The following is a 16,059-nucleotide window of genomic DNA, read 5'->3' on the forward strand; positions in this document are numbered from 1 at the left end:
TAGCAAAGCCAGGGCCTCCAATTGACCTCTACTCTCACTGTGTTTCAGGAGGTGTACAGCTGCATCCATGGTGTTGAGATTGAGGACAAGAGTTCAGCACTGAATTCCCCCTCGGCCACCATGAACAACACCCACTCCAACATCCTACGGCTTCTCCGCACTGCCAAGAACATGGCTTCCCTGTCCGGGGTCAACGGCTCACCCCACAGTGCCCTGGACTTCATCCGCCGCGAGTCGTCCGTCTACGACATCAGCGAGCACCGCCGCAGCCTGGCCGGACACTCAGACTGCAAGGCCCCCTATCTGCCCGACGACAACATGTTCAGCGACTACATCAATGAGGTTGAGCGCACCTTTGGCAACCTGCACCTTAAAGACAGTAACCTGTACCAGGAGCACTACCTGCACCACCACACAGGGTCGGTGCTGGGGCTGTCCGGTCCACCTGTCCCCCGTCCTCCCAGCCTGGGTTCCAGCAGCTCTTTGGAAGGTGGGATGTTCGACTGTGACAGTTTGAGTGGTGGGGTGGCACCAATCTTCACCACTCAACCCTGCTCGGCCCTCACTCACAGGAACATGAGCAAGTTTGACTTGCTGCAAGCCCAGACGCCCCCATCCGGCCCCGGATTCAAGCAGGGCTTAGCCGATTTGTATGGGAAGTTTTCATTTAAGGGCGGGGCCTCTAGCTCAGGTTACATCCCAACATGTCATGACCGCTACTGCAGTGGTGCTGATGATGTGTCTGACATTTCCACCCATACCGTCACCTATGGCAACCTCGAGGGCAACAGCAAGAAGCGCAAGCAGTACCGGGATAGCCTGAAGAAGAGGCCTGCATCCGCTAAGTCCCGCCGTGAGCTTGTGCGGGAAATGGATCACGTTGAGATGGGTTACAGACGCCGACCACATCGCAGTCACCACCATTATCATTCCAAACGCTCGGCATCCCCGCCCATGCGAGGAGGAGGGTCTTCCTCTTTCCTGTACCAAGACAAAGAGGAGAGTCTGCGAGACTTTTACCTGGACCAGTTCCGACCCAAGGAGGGCGTGCCACAGTGGGAGCATGTGGACCTGACGGATGGTCCAAGTGGAGTGTATCTGGGGTTGGGGGCGTCGCCAACTGCTCCAGTTTAGTGCAAGCGGAAGACTTCCTAAAGAGCAAACCCCTAAAGGTGGACAGTAAAGGTGTAGGCGGGGACTGGGAATGCCGGAACTGCCGCGCCAGCAGCGCAGGAAGCAAGCGCATTCTGTCGCATGCTGGGGGCAGTGGCTATAGTGGTGGAGGGGGTGGGGTCACTACCTGTGGTGCGTCTGGAGGTGGGCTGGGTGGCGGGGCCAGTCGGCCCAGTTCGGCCACATGTATGAGGTGTGAGGCATGCAAGAAATCTGGCAACCTGTATGACATCAGCGAGGACAGCAGTCACCTGTTAGACCAGCTGGTGGGCGGACGGGGGCAGACTCCATCACAGCGGCGGCGAGCTTTCAGCGGGAAGCCTCTGCGGAGACAGCACTCGTACGACACGTTCATGGACCTGCAGCGGGAGGAGGGGTCGGGGCTAGGGCTAGGTGGGGATGTCTTTGGTGGAGCCTTACCCCCGCCCCCTCGCAGTGTGAGCCTGAAGGAGAAAGAGCGGTACCTGGAGGGCACTAGTCCCTTTGCACACATGTTTGAGCACCAGGTGGCGACAGATCGGGACTTCTACGGTCCCGGTGACCGGGGCAAAGGTTCAGCATCCCCCTTTGGCCTTTTCCAAGGAGGCGACCTTGGACCTCACCGGCGCTCAGTGGGAGAAAGAGACCTCAGAGACAGGGGCTTGGCTGAGGGACCTGGCTTCTCTCTCTCCAAATCTCTCTACCCGGACCGCTCCAACCACAACCCTTTCATCCCCACGTTTGGGGACGACCAGTGCCTGCTGCACGGAGCCAAGAGCTACTATATGAAGAAGCAGCAGCAGCAGCAGCAGCAGCTCTCCTCCTTCCTGCCCTCCTCTCGCTTCCCCAGCCAGCATTCGGGCAGCAAGCTGGGCCTTGGCCCACCCAGACCCTTCAACGGCACCAACGGCCATGTGTATGAGAAACTCTCTAGCATTGAGTCGGACGTGTGAGACAAAGACAGGAGAAAAGAGGGAGGAGGACGGAGAGGGAGTGGAGCTGCTGGACATTTGGTGTTGAGGAGGGATTTAGGGTCACTTCCAAACTGCCGGTTTTAGATGAGGGCCTTTAGCTCTGTATCTTTGCTCTGGTCCAATCTCACTCTTTGAGAAGCCTCACACCACTTCCTGTGCAGCTCACGATTCTCTCCACAGCCTGCAGAGCGCTAAAGGGAGGAAGTGGAGAGATGGAGGGATTAGACAAGTGGCCATCTGGGCAAGTGTCAGAGAGAGAGCTGGAGAGGAGAGCAGGAGTTCTGTCAGCCCTCCCTAAAAGGTTTAGCAGTTTCTCCCTGTCCTTCGCTCTTGCTCTCGCTCTCACTTTCTGTCTCCCACTGGCATCCTTTACCCTCTCTTCTTCTCCTTCCTCTGCCTCCTTGACTCTTTGACTCGTGCAACGAAGAAACAATCATGAAAGAGAGAATTCTTACTGACGCCAACAGGGTACTAATCAATTACACTACCAGTCTCATTGTGAGGCAGAGCCGGTACTAGGACTGATCTTGCTGATGCTGGTTATGGTGATAAGGGTACATTTTTAACATTGCGGCCTCTGTGTTGCCGGGGGGCGTGGCAGTGGGCTCGATCCTGGATCACAGCCTCGCCTTTCCGACGGCTCCAGAGTGATCCGAGATAGAGGCTCGGACTGTGCTGATAAGAACAACGGGAGCAGACGAGCTTCAGAGTGGATCGTTCCATCAACATCACACGCACACACTCACACACTTACATACACATACACACACACTCACACACACACACGCACACACTCACACTTACATACACATACACACACACTCACGCACACACTCACACACTTACATACACATACACACACACTCACATACACACCCACACATACACACACACATGCACACACTCACACTTACATACACATACACTCACACACACACTCACACACTTACATACACATACACACACACTCACGCACACACTCACACACTTACATACACATACACACACACTCACGCACACACTAACACTTACATACACATACACACACACTCACGCACACACCCACACACACACGCACACACTCACACACTTACATACACATACACACACACTCACACTCACACACTTACATACACACACACTCACACACACTCACACTCACATAGACACCCACACACCTACATACACACACACTCACATACACACACACTTACATACACATACACACACACACACACACTCACACACACTCACATACACACACACACACACTGGTGTGGTCCATTTCTGCCCAAACGCCCTGATTTTCGACCCTGCGACGCCCACCTGACCCCGTTCCTCTTACTGAACATCTGTGTCACTTTTTTTTGTGAAGCCAGTTGGCAGGTCAGGGTGTGATGATCAGAGCGAGCGGTCAGGACGGAAAAAAAGGACAGAGGGTCTGTCAGTATCTTCTAATGTAAATACCACACTCTACTTTCTACAGCCACACACACACACACACACACACTTCTTACAGTCTGATATACAGGATGGATGTTTATTATACCTTTTTTCAAAATTTGTCAAATAACCAAAATAAGGAGAAAAACTAACAAAAAAAAGCTGGGAGGAGAAGCATGCAGCCGCAGTGCAGACGGGGGCGTCCTCTCTCTGAGCAGAAGACGAGCCGTAGCCTCTTTGCTTCACTCCGTGTTTCTGACTCTGGTTAAGAAGCGGCTGATTGAGGGGGAGTCGCGCTTCGCTGAGACCCTCTGTCAGGACGTGTGTTTAGCTTTAGGGCTCGTCAGTAAAGTTTCCCTTCCTTTCTGCAGCAGCTCTTCCTGCTTCCCGATAAGCCACACCTGATCATCTCCAACCCTTCCACACACTCGCCCACTCTCGCACCAACCCACACACACTCTGCTGGGTGTGAGCGCCTGCTTTCTGACGCCAGTTCCTTAAGAGTCGCAGCTTACACACACACTCTGCTAACACTCTTCACTCTGCTAACACTCTTCACTCTGCTAATACTCTTCACTCTGCTAACACTCTTCACTCTGCTAATACTCTTCACTCTGCTAACACTCTTCACTCTGCTAATACTCTTCACTCTGTGAACACTCTTCACTCTGTGAACACTCTTCACTCTGCTAATACTCTTCACTCTGCTAATACTCTTCACTCTGTGAACATTCTTCACTCTGCTAATACTCTTCACTCTGTGAACACTCTTCACTCTGCTAATACTCTTCCCTCTGTGAACACTCTTCACTCTGCTAACACTCTTCACTCTGCTAATACTCTTCACTCTGTGAACACTCTTCACTCTGCTAATACTCTTCACTCTGCTAACACTCTTTACTCTGTGAACACTCTTCACTCTGTGAACACTCTTCACTCTGCTAATACTCTTCACTCTGCTAACACTCTTCACTCTGCTAATACTCTTCACTCTGCTAATACTCTTCACTCTGCTAACACTCTTTACTCTGCTAACACTCTTCACTCTGCTAATACTCTTCACTCTGCTAACACTCTTCCCTCTGTGAACACTTCACTCTGCTAACACTCTTCACTCTGCTAATACTCTTCACTCTGTGAACACTCTTCACTGTGAACACTCTTCACTCTGCTAACACTCTTCACTCTGCTAATACTCTTCACTCTGTGAACACTCTTCACTCTGCTAATACTCTTCACTCTGTGAACACTCTTCACTCTGCTAACACTCTTCACTCTGCTAATACTCTTCACTCTGTGAACACTCTTCACTCTGCTAATACTCTTCACTCTGCTAATACTCTTCACTCTGTGAACACTCTTCACTCTGCTAATACTCTTCCCTCTGTGAACACTCTTCACTCTGCTAACACTCTTCACTCTGTGAACACTCTTCACTCTGTGAACACTCTTCACTCTGCTAATACTCTTCACTCTGCTAATACTCTTCACTCTGCTAACACTTCACTCTGTGAACACTCTTCACTCTGCTAACACTATACACTCTTCACTCTGTGAACACTCTTCACTCTGCTAATACTCTTCACTCTGCTAACACTTCACTCTGTGAACACTCTTCACTCTGCTAATACTATACACTCTTCACTCTGTGAACACTCTTCACTCTGCTAAGACTTCACTCTGTGAACACTCTTCACTCTGCTAACACTTCACTCTGTGTACACTCTTCACTCTGCTAACACTCTTCACTCTGCTAACACTTCACTCTGTGAACACTCTTCACTCTGCTAACACTCTTCACTCTGTGAACACTCTTCACTCTGCTAACACTCTACACTCTTCACTCTGCTAATACTCTTCACTCTGCTAATACTCTTCACTCTGCTAACACTTCACTCTGTGAACACTCTTCACTCTGCTAACACTATACACTCTTCACTCTGTGAACACTCTTCACTCTGCTAACACTTCACTCTGCTAACACTTCACTCTGTGAACACTCTTCACTCTGCTAACACTTCACTCTGTGTACACTCTTCACTCTGTGAACACTCTTCACTCTGCTAACACTCTACACTCTGCTAACACTCTACACTCTTCACTCTGCTAACACTCTTCACTCTGCTAACACTCTTCACTCTGCTAACACTCTACACTCTTCACTCTGCTAACACTTCACTCTGTGTACACTCTTCACTCTGTGTACACTCTTCACTTTGTGAACACTCTTCACTCTGCTAACACTCTACACTCTGCTAACACTCTACACTCTTCACTCTGCTAACACTCTTCACTCTGCTAACACTCTACACTCTTCACTCTGCTAACACTTCACTCTGTGAACACTCTTCGCTCTGCTAACACTTCACTCTGTGAACACTCTTCGCTCTGCTAACACTTCACTCTGTGAACACTCTTCGCTCTGTGTGGAAGCAGCAGGTGTCTGGCTGCGGGCAGGAAGGCGGAGCTGCTGCTGCTGCTGTGGATTCAGACTCATTCACACCATGACGCTTTACTTGAACCTGAGTCTCGTTCTCATGCTGATGTACTGTATGAAGAAAGGCCTAGAACATGAGGAATGTTTGACTCACACAGACGTGCACCTGCATGGAAGCCTGTTTCCCCCGGGATCAGGAGAAAACACACCTGTTGTCTACCTCCCGCTCTGGTGGGACTGCGGATCTCACAGTTAGAGTAGTAACGAGAGAAAAGTTTGGTCCAGAAAGTAGAAATCCGCCCAGGGCTCACCTTCACCGAGAGGAGTGATCACGCACTCGCTGGCCTCGGCCACCAGAATTCCACAATTTCCCCAAATTTCAGGAAAACAAGTAGATTTTTTTTGGTGTGTTTTTTCTCTGCTCCCTGATGGGAATGGGCTGCCATACACACACACACACACACACACGCAAGTGTGTGAGTGTGTGTGTGTGTGTGTGTGGTGCAGTGATGTGGCTAATTTCACTGTGTTTTTGCCTCTGAATCATTTAGCGATCACTGTCCACTCTGGATATGCTAATGAGGAGTTAGTTATCCGCGCTTTTCCAAAGGATTTCTCCAGACCTTCTTTTGGCTGATCTTTAGAAGCCGCCGTGTTTCAGTAGAGCTCTGATGAAACTTTTTACACGCGTGTGTTGAATTAGCATGTGTTTGAACGTTTTACATATGAACTCTGGTTTGCAATAAGCGCTGAGCAATGTGTGTGTGTGTGTGTGTGTGTGTGAGTGTGTGAGTGTGTGTGTGTGTGTGTGTGTGTGCGCAGAGCTGAGAGTGATGTTTATGTTATGGTTTCTGAGAGGAGTTGAGATGTTCTAGAGATCAGGGTGATCAGTTATTGAAGGTTCTGCCGATCTGCAGCTGTGAAAGTGGCAGGAAGACGAGAAGATCAGAGGGAGTTCTACTGACGTATGACCGGTTCTGCTGTTGTCCTTTCGTGTGGACAGGAACCTGCAGTACTGATCCTGGGTTGCCTGAGGGGTCCAGCACAAGTGTTTGGGGTCCAGATCTGGGCTGTGGAGTCCTGCTAAAATGTCTACCTGCTCATGGTAAACTGAGCCACAGCACGGCTGCCTCAAACTGGGACAGAGTAGAGAACTGTAGTGGGGAACAGGTTTGGGATTGGAGGAGGAGTTTAGGTGTTTTTAGAGTTTAGAGATTTAAGATGGGAGTGGGGTTTGGAGTTGGGAGCTGGTTTTAGATGGGGTTGGGATGCTTTACCATAGCATAAACTGCTACACTCTCAGATTAATGCGCAACATAGCACCTGTGGGTGCATTCGCTCTCACTGCATATCTATAAGCTTAATGACATCCTTTACTCGTACATCTATAGAATAAAAGTACTCTTAGGCAGAATAGTAGGTATGGTTTTTCTAGAATTCTTCTTAGTATTTTAGCACATTTTTAAATTCTTTTGGCTCACGTATATCATAATTATGACTTTAGGTATACAGTAGTTGATACAGTTAAACTCTGAGGAGAGGTAAGATTTCCTGATCCAGTCTTTATTACTAACGATAGAATTCCGCTCTTTTTAATCTTCTTTAAGGAAAATGTAAATATTAGCTTTATTTCTGTCACTTTAGACGACGGTTGTTACAGCAGTCCGTGTTTCTTTTGTACTTTGTTTATTTGCCATTATGTCACACATCAGGTGTGTTGGAGTGTGTGTGTGTGTGTGTGTATGTGTGTTTCTACTGCAGGGTGCTTTGAGGGGGGAGGTGTTCAGAGATGAACTTCATGGTGACAGTGACGTTTTCAGTACTGTTGTCACTGTGATGATGTTACTACGCTGTTGCGAGGGAAACGGAACAAGCATTTGAGGTGTGTGTGTGTGTGTGTGTTTGGGCATCACGGTAATGGCTCTTAATTCTCTGTAACCTGTGGCCGTGGTTGGTTCTTCATGGCCTTCACTTTCAGATGTTACCAAATCTTCTCCATTGCAGTGAGGAGCTGGTGGAGATGATCAGCTGTACAGACTGTAAATAATAATCAATGGAGACGATTCCTCTCGCCCTCGATTTTGTATGAAAATAATGACGTTAATATCAATGAGAAGTTGGGCTTTTATTAGGAGATGCTGAACACGGCGTGTTGATCATGGCAGCACTGATAAGGATCTCTCAGATATCCCGTAGGACGCTAAGCTCTTCGCTGTCTTTGAATATGATCAATAAACTGATACAGTGTTGAACATTAATAAAAAAGCTTTGTCTTACTACACTGCCGTGACCTGTCTCTTCTTTACCATACTATACTACCATACTACACTATCTACCATACTACATTACCATACTACACTATCTACCATACTATACTACCATACTACACTATCTAGCATACTACATTACCATACTACACTATCTACCATATTATACCACCATACTACACTATCTAGCATACTACACTATACCATACTATACTACCATACTACACTACCATAATACACTATCAACCATACTATACTACCATACTACACTATCTACCATATTATACCACCATACTACACTATCTACCATACTATACTACCATACTACACTATCTAGCATACTACACTACCATACTACACTATCTACATTACTATACTACCATACTATTCTACCATAGTACACTATCTACCATACTACATTACCATACTACACTATCTACCATACTATACTACCATACTACACTACCATAATACACTATCAACCATACTATACTACCATACTACACTATCTACCATATTATACCACCATACTACACTATCTACCATGCTACACTATCTAGCATACTACACTACCATACTACACTATCTACCATGTTATACCACTATACTACACCATCTAGCATACTACACTACCATACTACACTATCTACCATATTATACCACTATACTACACTATCTAGCATACTACACTACCATACTACACTATCTACATTACTATACTACCATACTATTCTACCATAGTACACTATCTACCATACTACATTACCATACTACACTATCTACCATACTATACTACCATACTACACTACCATAATACACTATCAACCATACTATACTACCATACTACACTATCTACCATACTACACAATCTACCATATTATACCACTATACTACACTATCTAGCATAACTAGATAGAGAGAGAGAGATAGCTGATGTGGAACAGATGAGTCCAGAAGAGTTTCAGTTTTCACAAGGTCTCTCTCTCTCTCTCTCTCTCTCTCTCTCTCTCTCTCTCACACACACACTCCAACTGCTGCCTTACTGTTTACAATTAACTGCATTACACACACTATACACTACACACTATACACTACACACTACAATATACACTACACTATACATTACACTATACACTACAATATACGCTACACACTACACTATACACTACACACTACAATATACACTACACTATACATTACACTATACACTACACACTATACACTACACTATACTACACATCTACCATATTATACCACCATACTACACTATCTACCATACTATACTACCATACTACACAATCTACCATATTATACCACTATACTACACTATCTACCATACTATACTACCATACTACACAATCTACCATATTATACCACTATACTACACTATCTAGCATAACTACCTCTCTCTCTCTCTACAATCTACCCCCCACTTCTCTCTCTCTCTCTCTCTCTCTCTCTCCTCCAGTGTTGTGTCTAATCTATCATCCTCTGGCTGCGTCTCCTCTCTGCTCATTCATTTTTCAGTCACGCAGAGCTGTATTAAACTTTGATAGGCAGGAAGGAAGAGAGAGAGAGAGAGAGAGAGAGAGAGAGAGAGAGAGACAGAGAGAGACAGAGAGAGAGAGAGACAGAGAGAGAGAGAGAGACAGAGAGAGACAGAGAGAGAGAGACAAAGAGACAGAGAGAGAGAGACAGAGAGAGAGAGAGAGAGAGACAGAGAGAGAGAGACAGAGAGAGAGAGAGAGAGAGAGAGAGACAGAGAGAGAGAGACAGAGAGAGAGATAGCTGATGTGGAACAGATGAGTCCAGAAGAGTTTCAGTTTTCACAAGGTCTCTCTCTCTCTCTCTCTCTCTCTCTCTCTCTCTCTCTCTCACACACACACACTCCAACTGCTGCCTTACTGTTTACAATTAACTGCATTACACACACTATACACTACACACTATACACTACACACTACAATATACACTACACTATACATTACACTATACACTACACACTATACACTACACTATACTACACACTACAATATACACTACACTACACACTATACACTACACTATACACTACACTACACACTACAATATACACTACACTATACACTACACTATACATTACACTACAATACACACTACACTATACACTACACACTATACACTACAATATACACTACACACTATACACTAAACTATACACTACATTATACACTACACACTATACACTGCACTATACACTATACACTTTACTATACACTACACACCATACACTACACTACACTATACACTACACTATACACTACACACTACAATATACACTACACTATACACTACACACTATACACTACACTATACTATACACTACACACTACAATATACACTACACACTGTACTACACACTACACACTAAACTATACACTACATACTATACTACATACTACACACTATACACTACATTATACACTACACACTACACAGCACTATACACTACACACTATACACTACATTATACTATACACTAAACACCATACACTACACTGCACTATACACTACACTATACACTACACTACACACTACAATACACACTACACTATACTATACACTACACACTACAATATACACTACACACTACAATATACACTACACACTACACTAAACTATACACTACACACTATACTACACACTATACACTACATTAAACACTACACACTATACACTACATTAAACACTACACACTATACACTGCACTATACACTACACACTACAATATACACTACACTATACACTACACAAAACACAATACACTAAACTATACACTACACTACACACTATACATACTATACACTACACTGCATCATACACTGTATACTACGTTATATTATACAAGTATGATCCAGCCAGCAGCTCTGAGTATTTCTCTCTTTACTGTCCCTCTGATGCCCCCTGCTGGTCCCCCAGCCACTCTGATGCTAAGCTTTGTTTGAGACTGGGGTTCTAACAGTTGCTGTGTTTTGCTCTGAATAACAGTACAGTTAGCAGTTAGCATACAAACTACACATTGTACAAGTTGTGTTTACAGTCAGTGGTGCAGTGGTGTGCAGATTGTCATCAGTATAACTGATGTAGTGTATGAAGTCTAAAGTATTTGATGTACTTTTCTAAAAATGTTAAAAAAGTATATTAGAAAGTGAGAGTGTAACTGAGCCGTGCTGAGGAGTGTCTATTGTGTGTATTAGTATCACACTTATACAACTACACCTCTTCCTATAGCTACGCCTACAGCTACATCTATAGTTGCTCCTCTCTCAACTGGGTATCAACTACAGGTACAACAATACCTGCATCTACACCTATAGCTCTGTATACAGTCACATGAAAAAGTTAGGACACCCCATGAAAACCTTTGTCTTTTTAATATATTTCAACATCTGGACGTTTGATCTTCATTAAATCAATATTAAGAGATAAAGGCAAAATAACTATACTCTCAAAATCTAAGACATGTCATTAAATGCAGTTTTCCTGTGAGGTAAAAGTTTGGACACCCCGTGCTCTACTATCTGGTATTTCCTCCTTTGGCTGAAAGTTGATTATAATGGTTAACTGGGAGAGCGTGTTTCTCACTCCTCCATGCAGAAATCTCTCAGCTGTCGGACGTTTCAGCTGTAGTTCTTAGACGGATGCTTTCTCATCTTCCTCAAGCTCCTCTGATACAATATGTAACAGTCACTTTAAGGTGGGGTACAGTGCGCATGTGCACAGTGAAAGCCAGAGCGAATGATAGAGAGTTTGGAGGAAAGCGCAGGAGAGTGAGTGCGTATGGTGAACTGTGCTGGGTTGTAGCCTGGGTTCTCCAGCTGGTGTTGTCTGGGAAGCTGTGACGAGTGAAGTGGAGGTGCTCTCATTGCTCATTAAAACTCTGAAACCCCTGCATGACGTGTTCCCTGCGTGTCTCTTAATGGAGCTAAGTATTCATCTCTCCACGAGAGCACCCACCTAACACCATACTTCCAGTCGTTACAAGTAAAGGCCTCCTACTGGTTTCTGTGATAGAGATCTCTTCAGACTACTGCAGAAAATCAGCCCCAAACCAGGGCACCTCCTCCTCCATGCTTCACAGCTGATCTGGGTTCTTCTGCTGAAACGCTGAGTCTGGTTTATGTCCAGGGTTCATCTGCTCTCTAAAAGACATTTCTTCAGTTTGATTTGTTTAAATGAAGATCAATCGTCCAGGTATTTTTAAATATATTAAAAAGATGAAGGATTTTATGAGGTGTCCAACGTTTTCACATGACTGTAAATGCGTGATCAGCAACAGCTTCTCCTACAGTTACGGCTATACAGTGAATCAGTCTGCTCAGAGGTGGGTAAGTATGACAGGAAGCGGTGTGGAAACAATATAGGGTTAAAGGGAGGAGAGGAGACAGCCGTTACTGTGGCAACAAGAACTAACATTTCCCCCGACTTCCTACTGCTGGAGCCCATCTCTCTCTCTCTCTCTCTCTCTCTCTCTCTCTCTCTCTCTCTCTGTGTTGGGATGCTGATGCAAACCCCTCCCTGACATCCGGAGTGTGGAGGCAAGGTGGTGTGGTTGCTAGGCGACATGTGAGTGTGCCATTTAGTGTGGAGAGGAAGCCATGTGGAGTGCTGACGCTCTCTGGGGCAACACTGACACCTGCAGGACAACGTGAGAACGACCACTGCAACGCTGTAGTGCTGAGGCCCTGTGGATCAGCGCCGTTAGAGCTCACACCTGACCATCAGCATCAGTCCAGACCTTATTCCGCCATGCCCACTTTCACGAGTCTCTGTGTTGGAACTTCCGGTCATTCAGAGTGAGTGCAGTCTAAAGGAGGCTACTGCTAACTGTGCTGACCCGACATCCAAACAGGCTATTTAACTTATTCAGAGCAAAGCTTCTCAACCCTGTTCCTGGAGCAACACTGCTCTGCACATTGTAGTGGACTCCCTGCTGTAACACCTGCAGTTGAGAAACACTGCTTCAAACGCCTGTACGTCTGCTCTTACCAGTCTGTGGAGGAGAAACTAGGTGATGAGGCTCTGGTGAACTAGGTAAGGCATTAGCACCTGGCTCGTCTGCCTCACCACAGCTTCATAACCCAGTCATTTCTCTAGGGGAGAATGTTCTGGTGTTGGGTTCAATTTGGCGCGTGAACCGCAGACGCAGGTTCTCTTCTTTAAGAGGCGTCCCACAGCACTCCAATCCTTCTGTGAAATTCCCCTCCTCTCCTTACTGTGACTCTCTCTAACTGATCCTGGCACTCTACTCACTGTCTGTTCGTCGCTGTGGCTGTACTCTACATCAACAGTAGAGTACGCTGTAGAACCAGCAGTTCTAATGAGAAGTGAACAAAGATGGCCGCCCCTCATTGTTTAATGGAAAATAAGGTCAATGGAAGCAGGCGTAGGTCGCCATGACTACAACACAGATACAGCCCATAATTTATCTCCTATCCAAACCCACCAGTGCAGCTACACAAGTTTTATATAGAATGATGATGATGATGATGATGAAGGTAAAATAGTGAATAGAGAATCTGAACTAATGCAGTTCTCTTTAGGGACTACTTTCTGTAGCTGCACTACACCCTGCAGCATGTATCCCTCCACCATTTTAATGATCTGGTTCTAAAAGCAGGTTCTAGAGCCGAACTCTTCTCAGAACTCTGGTAGAACCGTGTCTCAGGCATCAGGCAGCGTCTTCATCACCATTAGGTGAAGAACTTTCTGTGAGGAGCTTTTATTAGAGCTTCAGACGTCTGCTTCCCTTCACCTCCACTGTAGAACCACAGCTCTGACTGGGGGAGCTTATCTAGAACCTCCACTGTAACGGCTCTGACTGGGGGAGGTTATCTAGAACCTCCACTGTAGAACTCCATTTCTGACTGGGGGGAGCTTATCTAGAACCTCCACTGTAGAACAGCTCTGACTGGAGGAGGTTATCTAGAACCTCCACTGTAGAACCACAGCTCTCACACCAAAAAACACCAACCCCAACAACCCCCGTCCCTCACTGGGTCTGTTCATGTTTTAATATGTAAGAGAAATTTCAAGTCAAGTTAAGTGGTGTTTTATTGTCATTTCAGCTCCATACAGAGACACAGTGAAACCAAACAACGCTCCTCCAGGACCATGGAGCAACATAGACAGTGCATACAGAACACAAGTGCAACACAAGTGAGATCCGCTGGCCTGATGAAGCTGAGACAGTTCCTGAAAGTTTAAATGAGAAAACAGGAGGAACACTGAGGAGAACAGCAGCTGGTCTCCCACGCCTCAGTGAGGAGTGAGACTGGGGGTGTTGCTCCGCCCTCTGGTGGCGGTGAAAATGATTATAGCAAGAAAGAGTCACTGAGAGTGAGGCTGGAGTGTGTGCTCTTACAACCAGCACCCAGGTTATATTATATTATATTATATTATATTATATTAATAGTGATCTTGTTTTAATATTATTATTACTATATTACTATTAATATTATTACTGTAATTGCTATTATTTTAGGGTGTTCAGCTGTACAGTTTGTAGTTCAGACACACAAACAGGCTCATTTACAGATAAAGAGTAAAATCCTCAGTAATTATGGAATCTGTGGTGTGTAATATTGACTAATGCAGATCTGCAGCTCTCAGCAGCACTTTCTGTTCATCAGTGTTCTCTCACTCCAATACCCAGCATACACTGCGCAAATACATCATCCAGTTTAATCCTCACCAGTAGGGCTGTGGGGTTCTCCGAAGTGGTGATGGAGCCTCAATACTTTTGGAATGAGTTGGAGTGGCAGAACTATCTTCTCTAGAGCGCTGGAGAAGCAGTGTCTGTATACCAGAAGGTGTAGGTTTGCATTGATGACGTTCATCATTGTGTTGTATAGGTGTGTGTGTGTGTGTGTGTGTGTGTGTGTTATCTGAAGCAGTGAGAGTTCCTCTGTACAGTACTGTGGTTCTGTGTTCTGTAGAGGAGGAACACGACTGAGAGTTCTGCTCTAAATTACTGAGAGATTCTCCATGGAAACGGCTATCAGACTGAGAAGGAGACCAGCATCAGCATCAGCATCAACACACACACACACACAGACCAGTGTGTGTTGTTGTGATGGGTGTGTATTAGTTTTGTGATGATGATGATGATGATTATAGTGATGAAGGTAATGGTGATGATAGTGATGGAAATGATAGAGATAAGGAGGTGATGAAGGTGATAGTGATGAGGAAGATTTGATGAAGGTGATAGTGATGAAGATGATTTGATGAAGGTGATGAAGGTGATGAAGGTGATGATGTGAAGGTGATCAAGTCTCATCACTTGTACATTTATATTGGTGTACTCATTAAAATGTGTGTATGTGTGTGTGTATGAGGGGTGTAAATATGTAGCCTGTAAATTATCCACAGTTAGGCTTCCTTGATGCAGTTGCTATGGTAACCATGATGGAAATAGACGTGTATCTGCATAGGAACAGGGGAATAGAACAGTTGTTGAGAAGGGGAGAGAGAGAGAAGGTGCAGGTCAGGTGAGTGTGTGTGTGTGTGTGGAGGTGACAAGGTGAGACGGACTTAGGAGGCTTTTGTGCAGAGTGCTCCGGAGTGCAGCTCACTCTCTTTTCAACCAGCAAACAGAGGAGCTTCAGCTGCAGCTCCTGATCCAGAACCGACCCACCATTCAGTTCACTCTGCCTCTGCCATCCACATACTCCAACTACACACACCTCCTTACAGCATTCCATATCCTAAACCACTGTCTGGAGAGGGAGAGAGAGAGAGGGAG

The 16,059-nt window shown here is 45.6% G+C and overlaps 1 protein-coding gene across 1 annotated transcript in view; it reads left to right on the forward strand.

Annotated features, from left to right (window-relative positions):
- The window catches only part of grin2ba (glutamate receptor, ionotropic, N-methyl D-aspartate 2B, genome duplicate a), a 15,244-nt gene extending 6,959 nt beyond the window's left edge, over positions 1-8,285 (forward strand). The window contains 2 exon segments of the mRNA XM_072675030.1: positions 49-1,092; positions 1,095-8,285. Of these exon segments, the coding sequence (XP_072531131.1) occupies positions 49-1,092; positions 1,095-2,105 (2,055 nt within the window). The 3' untranslated portion in view covers positions 2,106-8,285.
- The last annotated feature ends 7,774 nt before the right edge of the window (positions 8,286-16,059 follow it).

Source organism: Salminus brasiliensis, chromosome 3, assembly GCF_030463535.1.
Source record: "Salminus brasiliensis chromosome 3, fSalBra1.hap2, whole genome shotgun sequence".
In the NCBI taxonomy this organism is placed as follows: Eukaryota; Metazoa; Chordata; class Actinopteri; order Characiformes; family Bryconidae; genus Salminus; species Salminus brasiliensis.